At 38.6% G+C, this 14,197-nt stretch overlaps 1 protein-coding gene across 25 annotated transcripts in view; it reads left to right on the forward strand.

The window, feature by feature from the left end:
• RIMS2 (regulating synaptic membrane exocytosis 2) overlaps nt 1-14,197 on the forward strand; it is a 782,248-nt gene that overhangs the window by 498,631 nt on the left and 269,420 nt on the right. For 14 of the 25 annotated variants that reach the window (XM_065585993.1, XM_065585982.1, XM_065585999.1 and 11 more), the window contains one exon: nt 13,615-13,683. In XM_065585993.1, the coding sequence (XP_065442065.1) occupies nt 13,615-13,683 (69 nt within the window). Of the gene's footprint in view, nt 1-9,921; nt 9,949-13,614; nt 13,684-14,197 lie in introns of all 25 variants that reach the window. The other 11 variants (XM_065585978.1, XM_065585977.1, XM_065585979.1 and 8 more) reach the window with 1 other exon arrangement.

The following is a 14,197-nucleotide window of genomic DNA, read 5'->3' on the forward strand; positions in this document are numbered from 1 at the left end:
TACAGATATTTTTGTAAAAAAAATTGTAATTTACAAGATTTATAAGATTTTTTTTGTTCACACTCTCTCTCTCTCTCTCTCCCCCTCCCTCCATGCACATATATGCATACCTTGACAAGATATTTATTTTTTAAATTTTGTTTTTGACAGTGGAGCCCAAACAATGTTCAGTATATTATAAACTCCACATGGATTCTCCAGTAATTAAGCTCATAAACATAAGTATTTGTAATAGTTGTCTACTTTGAGGTTGTGCAGCTGATTATGAGAGGGATTGGAATGCTCCATATCATAATATTCTGAAATTGATAAACTACTGCATCAAGTTGTGATGCATAACTTTCTACCAGTGAGATTATCGTTACACTTAGTCAGATTTTCTTTTTCTGACTGACAGGTGAGGATCTCCTTTTCAATCCAGTATCCTTCTCAGTAGCTATGTTGTTGTTTTTGACAAATTCTTATGATTTTTAACTATTTTGTTCCTTCTTCATTTCCTGCAGTTAATTTTTCTGTAAATTAAAAAAAAAATTTAATTCAACTTTTCTGGTGTGCTAGAGTAGTTTTCTATTTGGCATTTAGTTATTTTTTTCCCTAGCTTTCAGAAAATATTTAAACCCTGAGTAGCAAGCCCCTTTATTTTTAGCATTTGACATATGACCATTCAAATGTTGGCCATTGTGGATAACCATAACAGCTAATTGCTTTGTTTTGGAGGTGTAACCATGCCTCCGTGGGTCACAACTGAGAATACAAAATTCAGAACAAACTGCTGAGAAATAGGGCAAATACACTCCAAAACTGGCTGTTATTCTTCCTTAAGATATACCAAACCAGCAACAAAAGTAAACTTCTGTTTCACCACTCTGGTTAACAAGAAGTCAGAACAGCAGTTTCCTTAGACATTCCAGTCCTTGTATCACCACCAAAAACACTAGACTTTAAGATGAGTGGTTCTTTACAACCAATTTCATCAAATGAAAGGTTCTTCTTATCCCAAAGGATCAGCCACACACCCAGCTCAATATATAACTCAGATCTTACCTAATAATCACGCTGTTGCCAATCCTTTAGTATCTAAAATCTAAAGGTTTATTTATAAAAAGAAAGAAAGAGGTGAGAGTTAAAATTTGTTAAAGGAATCAAATACATACAATAATTGCAAAGTTTTGATTCAGGCTTGTAGCAGTGATGGAATAAACTGCTGGCTTAAATCAAGTCTCTTTTTGCTTCCAAATCATTGGAAGGACCTCAGTCCCTTGGTTTGAATGCTCCCATTAGTATAAGTCCATAGTCCAGAGTTTTGAGCAGGAAAGAGGCAAAATGAAGATGTTTCCAGGACCTTTTATAGCTTCTGCCATGTTGAGGGAAATCCATTGTTTCTAACAAAGCCTTCAGCACAACTAGTGGAAAATTACAGGTAAAAGGTGGTATTTGGAGTCACACGGGCAACTCACATGTCCATCATGCATGATTTCGCTTAGTCATAGCAGGAAAGTCCATTAGGTGTAGATAGGTGTCTCCCATGGTCCATTGTGAGTTAAGTGTTTCTTGATGGGCCACTTAATTTGAATATTTCCTTCAAGATGTGCAGGCTAAATACCTTGTGGGCATTACCCGAGGAGCAAACATTTGAAATCCAGGCATAGAGCCAATATTTATAACTTCAAATACAAAAATGATACATGCATACAAATAGCATAATCATATTCAGCAAATCATAGCCTTTCCATAGACACCTTACTTGACAACCTTTGTAGAAGATTTGTTGCAATTATGTAACAGTGGTAGCAACAATGATCTACATGATCATATTTTAATCAGATAACGTCACAGGGGAAAGCTCATAATGATACTAGATTCAAGATCTGATCAAATATATTGCCTCATACTTTCAGATCTAAGGAGTATATTCTGTCTTCCTGGCCTCACCTGAACAATCTTGTAAGCCTGTATGAAAGCAAATATAGAAAGCCTTATCAAAGGTTTCATGGTGCCAAATATTTGCTCTGGTTGGAGGTCAGGACTTAGTGCAGAAATCCTTCTCCATTTCAATGTAGCTTTGACTCAAAAAAGAAGTTTAAAGCCAAAGAAGAAGTTAAAAGTGCTCATTATAATTGTTGGAACCTTCATACATTTCTCTATATGACACAAGGCTGTCTAAATTTCAGTAATAATATATGTGTCCAAATTGAGATGAGAAGCCCACTCAGAAAGATTTCAGAATCATGATCCTTCTCGTAGCCCAAACTTCTCCTCACTTTCCTAGACTGTAGGTACTTCAAGATTTTGAAACCTAGTGTCCCATAAATTATTCTCAATTCAAATTGACATAGTTTTGCAAGCACAGAAATACAGAACAATGACTTTTGGAACTGAAATTCTCCAGATTTGGGACTGGGAAAATGTCCACACTGAAATTTAGTATTCACTAGGAATTCTTATAGGAAAAGGACTATGTGATAACTAAGCAATTCCATTGAGCGGTAGTAAATCTCATGAGTTATCCCTGCATCAGGAATTGCAAAATTATATATTTCTTGAACTGGAGTATGCCTGAATTAAACTTATTTGCCGCAGCTCTGAGTTTAAAATTATCAGTATCAGTTTCTTGCAGAAGAAAGTGGGAGAGCCATAAGAATGCTTGGGGAACAGACTTGCATATCCCTCTGACTTCACCAAGAAGAGAGGTTTATATTCTACTAATAGCACCATAATGGTGAAGAAATAAGTGGTTCCTGTTCTTTTTGTTGGAGGTTTCAAGAGAAGATTCAGCTAAACTGAAGGCCTTACCATGTCTTTTGACTTATGAAGGTCTTACTGAATGCTGTGATAAAAAGTCTTCTGTATAATGGAATATGAATGTGGTTCTCAGATTATAAAACTTAATTTTGTGTAAAGAGATACTTGTAAAATCAAGTTTCTTAGACAGAAAATGTTATGTCTGGTGTCAGTTAATTAAACCTATAGGGCAACTGAGTTCCAAACTTTAGTGACTATGATTTTATGAAGAGACAATGATGTTGTGTTTAGATATGCAGATACCTTCCAAGCTGGTCTCAGAGTTCCACCACAATCAGTCATCCTGTTTATATTTTTTCTATTTCCTAAGCTCTGTCCTGGTGTACTTCTACATGTGCAGACTTTTAAAAGTCTCCAGTGTTTGTTTTGGAGCAGACAAAATCCCTTAGAAAGTCAGTCCAGCTATTTTCCTTCATTTGGCACTTATTGCTTCAACTGTGTATTGCATAGTGAATCTTGCTTTCAGCTACTGGCGTTACAAAAGCTGTCTCCAGATTGAGACAAAAGTAGTTCAACCCTCCCACTTTCTATTTGTATTTTGGAATGACACTAAGTATATTATTGTTAGTTTGTAAAATAAGAGCTATCTTAGTTCATGTATACAAAAGTTGTTGCTGTTAGAAATATTTCATTCCTCGTTTTAAAAATATAGGTATTCTCACTGTATTAGAGGTACTGTATCTCTCTCAAAAAAGAGATTTTGAATTACAAGGATATTTGTTTTTCTTTTCATATGTAGACATATCTGAGCTTTATAGTCTCCAAATTAGTGTAGTTCTACCTTTAAAGGAGATAAAATTATTTAATTTTTGTTCTCTGAAGGTAGTATAAAAGAATCACCTACACTCACCCACTTTCTTTTCTTGCTAGAGTCGGGGATGTGGTGTTGTGCTTGTAGCACTTTCAATTCTCTTTTTAGCTTCAGTGAATTTTAGTGATCATGAAAACTGCCAGATTGACAGCCCTGAAGAATGCATTTCTGTACTTATGCACAGCCAGTGATGTAGAGCAAACTTTCCACGGTACCCCATATGCTGGTTTGCAGTGGCCAACTCTAGCAGAGAGTAGTTCAGTTTCATACCCATTTATTCCTCGATTATCTCTGAATAGACAGATTTTGTGATACAGACATGTCCACTAAGAATTAGTCTATCATTGATTTTCACTTATGTCACTGAACCTACAACAGATGGTAACAAGTTTCAGTCATCTCCAGCCTGTGCTGGATTTGAATTGGTGCAGATGAAGGACTTTGTATCCTTAACCAATCCTCCCACACTATCCAATTCCTGGACTTTCTATTGAGAAGTGCAGTGCATTGTATCTGGGGGTATCTCATATATACACATAAAGATTACAGCTACTGCAAAACACTCAAATATACAACATTTAAAACATAAAAATATATCTTCTTATGGCCTTTCAGCCAAGGGATTTCATGGTGCCATACTACGCAAATGACACTGTTTGGCTCTTATACAATGACTATGTTTTAAGCTTTTTCATATAGCATATAAGGTCTATGGTAACATAAAATGTAAATAGTCCCACAGGTGGTGAGTTATATGGGCCCGGGGTGCCCGTGCTCCACCAATATTTAAGAACGTGGGCCCAGCTCCACCAATGTTTGGGCTTATCGCTTCAGGGGGATGCGGAGTCCAGGGCAGCTTGGGGGGCTAGCAGGGGGCCTGGTGCCAGCAGCAGCGAGCGACCTGGCTCCAGCCCGCCCCGGTCCGCCTCACCGGCTCCCAGCGTGACTCGGGGGAGGGGCGGAAGCCAGAAAGAGGTGGGATGGAGATGGAAGCTTGGGGGAGGGGATGGAGCAGGGGCTCAGTTGTTTGCTGCTGCCGGCGCCAAGCCTCCCGCTAACTTCCCAGGCTGCCCTGGATCCCGCCTCCCCCTGAAGCACGGGGCCCCCTGAAGTGTGGTTGCCCCATTCCAACCTATGGATGGGATGGCTCTGGGTCCGGGGCGGCCTAGAGGGTTAGCAGGGTGCCTGGCACTGGCAGCAGTGAGCGACTCTGCCCCTGCTCCACCCCCTCTCTTCCCCCATTCCACCCCTTCCCCAGAGTGACGCTGGGAGCCGGCGGGGCAGAGTGGGGCAGGCTGGGGCCGGGTCACTTACTGCTGCCGGCACCAGGCCCTCCGCTACCCCCCCAGGCCACCCTGGACCCTGCATCCCCCTGAAGCGCGGGGCCCGGGGTGGTTACCCTGGTCCGTCCTATGGATGGAACAGCTCCCTTTTGGGCACCACCAAAAATTATATAAACCTGCCACCCATGAATAGTCCCTCTCACTGATAATAAGTGGACTTTTGGGATACATTTTTACTACAGCCTCAACCCAGCTTCCAATTATGCACCCAAAATCAGCTGTGCATAAAAAAAATCCAGGCAATTCTATAGTGTAACTGGGGAGTTATTTGCATTATTTTCCTTCTGACAACTGATTGTAGACACAACATTATAGGTAATTTAAAAAATATTGGCATTTACCCCCTGTAGTTGATCATTATACTGTGGTATTCGTGACATTTCTCATACAATATGTAGAAAATACCACAAATTCCATGGAAAAGTTATTAAGTAAAGTAAGGTAAAGTAAATATTGTGGTATGGTATCACATTTATGTATTACAGCAGTTCAGATCAATGGGACTGAGGCAACCAGTAGTTCTACAATTTAAACTCAAGAGGTTGGGAGGCAAATCTTCTGTATTGTGGGCCTGCAAATCTGGAAGGCTTTTCCCTCTTTGTGTTTCCTAGGGTACATATGTAATATTCTTCACATTGAAAAGCAAGATATATTTGTTTCACATTTTACAATTATTTGCAGCTGTAGGTATGAGGAGTGGACAGTGTTTTATATTTGAGTCATGTGGGCTGATATTGAGTGGTGGGTGAAGGTGTAAGACTATTGAATATTTTGAGGCACTGATTCTGTACTAATTCTGCTTTGTTTATAGAGACATATGCCCTTTGTTTATTAAAACTTGTTTTAGATATTTTTAAAATAATTGAATTATTGTTGTTTATTTTTACTTAGTGTTAAAAAACCAACAGATTCATGTTTTCAAAGTCAATTCTTTAGAACCACACTCTTCCCTGAATTATTGATCCGTTAACCACAAAGTGTGGGTTGACAGCACTGATAATGGTGAGATGCCAAAAAAGAAAAATATGTACAAAACAGAATTTTTCAGTCCCTCTGGAACACAGCTTCTCTAGCACTTTCACAGGATTGGAAACCTGCAGACATAAGGATACATAATATGGCTGAGATCCTGAAGGAGAAAAGTTTTAGATTCTGAGCACTTTCATTAGAGGGGAAAATGAATTAATGTCAAAATGTGACCTTCAAAGAAAAACGTAGCAGTTTTCAGAAATAACAGTATTTGGAATTAACTGTGAGAACCAACAAATAATGGACAAACTGCATTATCCTGAAAAGATGAAAGTGAATGTAACTGCCAAAAAAATTAAAAATCAGTGTCTAGAAAATCAAATTAGAGACCTCAAATTATCTGAAAATAAGAAAATTCCTAACTGGTTTTATTACATGAAGAATCTTATATTGTTTGTTCTTAGAATTAATGTCAATGAGGACCTCATTTACCAACCTACATAATTCCAAAGTGAGATACTGAAAAGAACTCTGGTAAGGGAGAAATTCTGGTCGTCAGTATTTCGGGACAAAGATTGAATGCAGCATATGCAACAAAAGAAATCTGCATATAGTATAGGAAAACAAAACATCCTTTTCCAAATTTAGCCTGATTAATTTGGATGAGAAGAAAAAAAATGATATCCCTAAAAAAGGTCTAGATGGGGATATACATTCTGCAGTCCTCTTCATGGCTAAGTGTTGGGCAATTTACCAGGAGACAGGCTATCTTTTCTGGAGCTAAGCTTCAAATTTTAAATTACTAGAAACCTTCAGGTCCAACCAGAAACATGGGGAATTTAACAAACTAGAAGACTCAGTTCACAGGTAACTAACCCAAAGACGTTTCCTCTGTTAGTTAATTTCACTGACTGGATTTGAGATCCTGGATTCAGTTCCTTGGAGTGTAGAGGCAATGCTTTCCCTCTATCTTCAGCAAAGTGTGGGGATGAATGGAATTTTATAGTGAAGATTCGAGCCATCCCTCCTATTGCACTGTAATGTTAAAGTTTGCAAATCAGTAGTCTTGCAACTTGTGAAAAACAGGAGACTTTTTATTGGTATTGCTGAAATTTGAAAAGTTTAATAATAACTGAGATAAGTATTGAAATATGTTTACGATTTTATCCTGTGAAAACAGGGCTATTGTACACGTAGGCCCTCATCCTACAATGAGATCCATGCTGGCAGAAACCCCATTGACTTCACTGGGATTCTGCACAGGCAGAGGTCTGCTCACGTACATCTTACTGCTGGATCAGGATCTTATATATCATGTTTCCTTTCACTGTACTGTGAATATGGAAAGCCAATAAAATAATTTTAAGTCAATGCCACCACCATCAAATTTAGGTTGAGGTAATTATAACCATTCTATCTCACCAGTCAATAGGCCTGGGGCACTTAATGGAGAGGCATATGGTTTTTTAATATTATAATATGGAGCATTTTACATGCATTTTACATGCAGTAGCACAGACCCACAAGTGGAGAATATATTACAGATATTTAACTCTAATGAGCAAGAATAACTTTTTTTCTTTCATGCTTTTTACATAATTTCCCCCTTTCTTTTGTGGAACACAGGCCTTGGGCATGTAATCTTGGTTTGCATGTATGAGTGTTTTGTTCATAGGATATGAATATCAATACTAGTATTATATTCTTATTATACATGGATGAGTTATTAAATCCTTTAACAAAAAGGTATTTAACATGATACAGGGGTGTCTGAAAGCCTTTAAACTACCAATATTTCCTTCTGAAAGGACAACTGTTTAGGCTATGAATTTTCTGCTGTTTTGGATAATTAAAAAGAGGCTACAGTAAAGTGTGATTGAACCACAAAAACATTGGAAGGCCCAGCAAAAATTTCCAAAAGCAGTGAAAGGGAATTGGGGTATTTTTATAGTTCTCTAGGTCTGGCTACTTTATATAATCAAGTTAGTAAACTATTCTCCTCCCATAGTAATTCCATTCTGATTCAAGAGGGCCAAAAATGGAAATCACAAGAGAAAAAAAATGTTTTCATAGCAAATTAAACCATTTGGAGGCAAGCTTTACTTTGCTAAAAACATATAAATAGCAGATTAGGTTGTCTTTAAAAAAGGTTTAAAAGTTTCTGGTTCCAGAAGGGGGCATTCTGTTCTGACTGAGGGTAACAGACTCTTGATATAATGATTATGCATAATAAACTATCATATATAATTTTATAACATTTTCTGGAAAAATGTTTAAAATTATTCTAATGTTACATCTTGTAACTATGTAAAGGCAAAGGTGGCTGCTCAATAGTCATAGGCTGCAATATTGCAATGATCTCCACATGGGCATAGGCCTGTGCCTTCCAGTACATCTGCCTCTGTACAGCTCTTTGCAGAACTAAAGCCTTAGAAAGTCCATTCCTCTGTAATTACATCAAGGAACTTTGGTCCAGATTCACAAAAGTATTTAGGTGCCTAATTCCCTGCTGAAGGAATCAGCGAATACAGTGATTATGGGTCCCTGGAAACTATATTGTCTAGTGGAAAAAGAAGAGAGCTCTTTTAATTTTAATTATATTTACCAACAAAAACAATTCGATAATATACAGCATTGTCAGTTGTAGGTAGGTTAGTAGCATCATATACACGTTACACAGTGGGAATCTGAAGCTCACAGAGATTAAGTGACTTGCCTTCGAGGGCACACTGATCTAGCAGATTACTGCTAAAACTAGTTGTCTGGAGACTAGGGTTCCAATTCTAGAATCTGACACTGACATGCTGTGTGACCTTGGACAGATCACAGCCTCACTGAATTTCAGTTTCCTCGTCTTTAAAAAGGGGGCAATTATATTTAACAACATTATAAAGTTGTTGCAAAGTCTAAACAATATTAGTAAGCTGTTACTCATGCAAAATGTTATTAGAGCCTCTTAATGGCCTAATATAACTCGGGACTTCCTGGCTTCCAACCATGTTCTCATTGCGTTGTGGAGACAGTAGCATCAGCTCCTTCGGTGGTAGCTTTACAAATTTGCAAATGCAAAAGTGACTTTTCACTTTTTCACAAATGATCAAATAATGAATTTAGTCCCAAAAAATTGAACTTTTGGAAAATTTGTCCAATTGTATGAGTTAGAAACCTGTAAAAGAGACAAACTTTAGTTAAAAAAGTCCACCAAACAAAATAAATGTTTTGGTCTGCTGAGCTGTTAGGTGAGGAAGCATAGGAGGAATACAAATACTAAACTAAATCCTGCAAGCTGGTACCCACATGAATAACTTTGTTCATGTCAGTAATCTCAAACTCAGTAGGGCTATTGGGAGGACTGGAGTTATTCATATATGTAAATGCTTGCAGAATTGGGGGCAGTGAGTTGGTGGAAGGAGGGGAAGATTGACAGAGACTTTATTTTTTGGTGTGGTAAATTAGGAACAGGACTTTTAGGTGCCAGCCCATAATAGCATGCAGAATTGCCACAAGTGAATGCTGCTGATAATATTCTGCTGGAGACTTCTTCAATTCGAAAGCATTGCACAATCACTTAAGGATAGTAATTTATTGTTTTATTATATTAAAATTCACATAATTGAATATTATTTGAACAGACTGGTTGCCATTAAAAAGTAAACATTTATTCACAGTTATAGTTCAGAATAGGCAACAACTAGAGTATCTTTGGCAACATTGTTCAGTTACTGGGAATAAAAGTTGACTTTCTACTGGTGACCAAAGTGTCATTGTTGTGGTTTAATTTCTGCTAATTACTGTGGTTTTCCTCTTTTATATTTAATTTGCTTTGAATTAAATACCTTTATGGAAATCTTTAAGCATTAATATGGCCAGCCATAACTCCTCCACTTCTAAACAGAAAAGTGATTGCAAATTCACAGGTTCTAAGCATCCCTGTTACATGTATAGATTTCATGTATTTTTTCTTGACATCACTTCATTTTAATATTTGTTTTGCAGATAAAGGCTTATATTCATATAATTCAGGTAAATTTTCAGCATGCCTGAAGTGTTTATTGCTTGCATATATATGCACAGTTTAAGTTGACATTTTATTGATGTGCTTATGCTACATACTGTGCATATTTTAAATTGCTAAAGAGTTCCTTGGCTTTCCTGTGTGCTTTTCAGTCATGTCCTTTGTACTGGCTTTATTTTTTCAACATCTTAGTATTGGGAACACCTTGCTGAAATTTCAGTGACTTTGAAAGTATAATATTTGTTTTGCCTGTCTCTATTTGAGGGTAGATAGAGATTTGATAGATAAGTTGTAGTATGCTTTACTAATTATACTGGGGAAATATTAAGTTATTTTGGTCAGAGATTTATTAAAATTGAAAACTTGTACTGAAGCTGCTTTGTGAACTGTTTTAAATAGTTAAAGAATGCAGAAATGTGGTAAGTAAGATACTGTTAATATCAGCAGAAGTGTCTTTGTATATAGCTATATTATACTGTCCCAGTTGTAAATCATTTTGCTATATCTGAGAAAGAAAAGTGATGCTCTTAGCTTTCCTTAATTAAATATAAGTAACTCAATAATGTAAAGCCTTCCTAATATAAACTTTAATTCTATCACACATTTCATGTGGGACTTTTCCAGGTCAAACAGTTTTAATTACATGAACTTCACTGAGATTTGGTTCACCTAATTGTATTTTAATTATGTTTAATAAATGTAATACTAAGAAATTAAAGCTAATACTATGCCCACAAAAATCTCTTCAGCCACGGATACTCAGGGCCTGAATGAAACTGAGAGAGCGAGCTGCATGGTAGTCAGTTGTGGCTTCCTAAGTCCAAGGCTGTTTCTGTTTCAAGCCTGGCATAAATTAGAATAATTTAGGGGCTGCACTAAACGAGACCAAAGGGGTTGTAGCGCGACAAGGACTCCCCGCTGTGGCGCCTCCTGCTGGTCGTCCAGGGAATTAGCTCACCAACCTCCGAAGCACCCTCTGCAGGCTGGTGTCTCGCCTTGCCGCTGGCTCCCATGTCCCTCCCAGACCCCAGTGCTCCTCTATGTCAGGGTTTGTGCCCCTGCAGTACCCTGCAGTCTCTTGGGGTCTCCACTCCGCAGGGAAACCCCAACCCCCTATCCCCAACTTGCCTCAGTCTTTGGCTACTACCAGTCACCGTCTAGCCCCCGCTCACTGGGGCGGACTGCAGTATAATTGCCACTCATCATCGGCAAGGAGGATTTGAACCGGCTGCCTCCGCCTACCCTTGGGATGCCCCTCTGCAATCCCAGTACCCTTCTTCTCCTTTAGCAAGGCCTGCAGCCTGGGGGTTTTCCAGGCCGGAGCTCCCCAGCTCTTCTGGCCTTTCCCCAGCCCTGCTCCACTTTAGGTTCCCTGCTCAGCTCCCAGCAACCAGGCCCATCCCTCTCAACATCCAGAGAGAGACTCTCTTGCTCCAGCCTAACAGCCCCTTTATAGGGCCATCTGCGGCCTGATTGGGGTGTGGCCCAGCTGCGGCTGCTTCCCAAATCAGCCCAGGCTTACTGGTTCCCCGCTACAGCCCTCTCACAGGGCTGTTTTAAGCGGTTCAGGGCAGGAGCGGGGTTACGGCCCCGCTACTGGGCTACATTCACTTCTCCTCCTCATCATCATGTGTAAGATTGCCTATAAGGGCCCAATCTGGTAGGCGAGCTCTGAGTCCACTTACCAGATCATGCTCCGCAGGCAAGTTAGGCAGAGGAACACATGTCTTCCCCTGGTTCTTGCATTGTTCTGGGGCTTACATGTTGGGACACCTGGTGTGGAGCTGCTCTGCACATGATCAGAGAGAGAAACATAGATGCCTTGGGAACTTTATTGCAAAAATTTAGGTGCGAAATGAGCTTAGGCACCTCCAGGGTTTTGTGGAAGCCAAGGAGGCGGGGGAGGTCTGGTGATTCCCAGTGGGGCCTGATTCTTGGATTTAGGTGCCTAAAGTGGCAGTTAGCCAACTTTTGTGAATCCAGCCCCAACTGACTAAGCCACCGAAAGGCCATCTATCATCTTGAGATAGCTCTAACCACTGGACAATATGTTATTCTGATGTCTGTCTTAGACTGTCCTGTTGAATTTGTTCCACTTTGTATATGTAATTAAAAATACATTGGGCCTGAGACAGAGTGAGAAATAAGTCCATAGTCCAGTGGTTATGGCACTCAGCTGAGAGGTGGTAAACCTGGGAGATGTCTGTGCTACCTTGCATGTAAAAGCAATATCTCTCTGGGATATTGATGACAGAACTATGCACAGGTCTCTACATCACTGTCTAATATCTGGTCCAATGTGGAAAGTAGTTACAGGAGGTCTTCTAGAATTCTCTGCCTGCTAAAGCTGTCTGTCTTCAAAACATTTATAAATACAGAGTGTTTCATTCATGATTTGGAAGAGGCTGGATAGCCATCTGTCTTGGATGGTTTAGACACAACAAACCCTGCATCTTGGCATGGGGGGGTTAGACTAGATGACCCTTGTGATCCCTTCTAACCCTATGATTCTATGTAAAATGGCATGCACTATGCGCCAAGGGGACACATCCTCTTCATTGGATCTGCAATCTGGCTATACACCCCTGATTCTATTACAATAGGGTTCTTCCCTATTATGGAGGAAGGGGCTAGGATCCACCCTAAGAGATATGCAAATAATCTCCATTCCCCTGAGTAGTGATTCTTCTTAGTCTCTGTGTCCCTTTCCTACCCATCAGAAACCTTGCACACATGTCAAAGACTGGTGGCAAACAGGTTAAGTCTCATAGCTAGTGACCTATTGGATGATTACAAACAGCCTGAGCTGACACACACTTGTGAGCATGTAATTATTTGTTAATATGTATTACTACAGAATGCTAAAAAATACAGAGTGCCTTGTCCTCATTTCAAAAAGTACATTCTCTTTTATGAATGGGTGAGTATCACCCACATGTTAGTATACAGATTTTAACATTCCAATATCAGCAGTAAAACAGGTTGGGCATAGCATGCACCCCTCCTGTACTTACAAGATGCCAAAGAAGAAAGAGATAAATGTGTGTAAGTAAAATTAAGCCAAACAGAGGCTAACACATTTATTTGTCATACATGACCTACATTTTAGGTCTAATTATGGATTTAGAATCTGCTTTTGCCAACTAAGCTCTAGCTATTTTAACAAGTGTTGTGATTGCTGTGGTAGCATTAAAATACCTCTTTTCCTCTGAATTTTCACATTGTCTTGCAGGATGCAAACTATGCATATGAAGCTGCTAAGCCCTAATAATGATGATCATAACCTTTTAGAAAATGTAGCATTCATTTAACATAATAGCTATAATTCCTCTTCCAAGTGTTTATGTACGAGTTTAGCCATATTGCAAACAAGCACAAACAAATGCAAACATAGCATAACTTCAGTATTTTGCAGCTGGATTTCATTCTTTCACTTTTGAACTATTATTTATCGATTTAGAGGAAAATAGTTAATGTGCCACTTAATAACCATTACAATAATGTACATATCTTTCTGTTCCAAGGATCCTGTATTGATTCTCCTTGTATTTATCTATATATTTTTGCCAAGTTATGTAGTCTGAAATACATTTCATTTGGTTATTATTATTGCCTGAGCAGTTCTGACTTACAATAATAACACTGATATGTTTGTGACGATTCTTTTTCTGCAGGGTCCAAAAGAATCAGTGATAGTGAAGTCTCTGACTATGACTGTGATGATGGAATTGGTGTAGTTTCAGGTATGAATTTTTAAAGGCATTCTTCTAGTTTCAGTAAAGAGCTTTTTTATTTATCATGTACTAATTTATTGTTGCTTTTCTCCTGGTAAAAAATAAATCAGGACTCAATACACATTTTTCTAACAAACACCCAGGATGCTGTGAGCTAGCTTTTCTTAAAGCATTAACTACAAAGATGACTTGTAAAGGGGAAAAGCAATGATCCCTTTTCTTTTTTGGCTTCTTTATAATGTATTTTGTCCAAAAAAATGAAAAAAGAGTTTTATTTTGTTGTGCTTTCTTTTTAACTTGAAATTCAGGTCTTATGTTATCTGGAAGACTCTATGGTGAAATCATAGTGAAATAGTGAGAACACTGGAGTCAAGGATTCAGAAAGCTGAGCATTTGAGTGGGGAAGGGAATTTTAGCCATACGTTTTTAAAAGTCTATTTGTTTTGTTAACAGATATTTAATTTCAGTGCTTCATGAGTATTTAAGACGAAAAATGTTATTGGCAAAGATCCAACACCCTGCC

This window comes from Chrysemys picta, chromosome 2 (assembly GCF_011386835.1).
Source record: "Chrysemys picta bellii isolate R12L10 chromosome 2, ASM1138683v2, whole genome shotgun sequence".
Classification (NCBI taxonomy): Eukaryota; Metazoa; Chordata; order Testudines; family Emydidae; genus Chrysemys; species Chrysemys picta.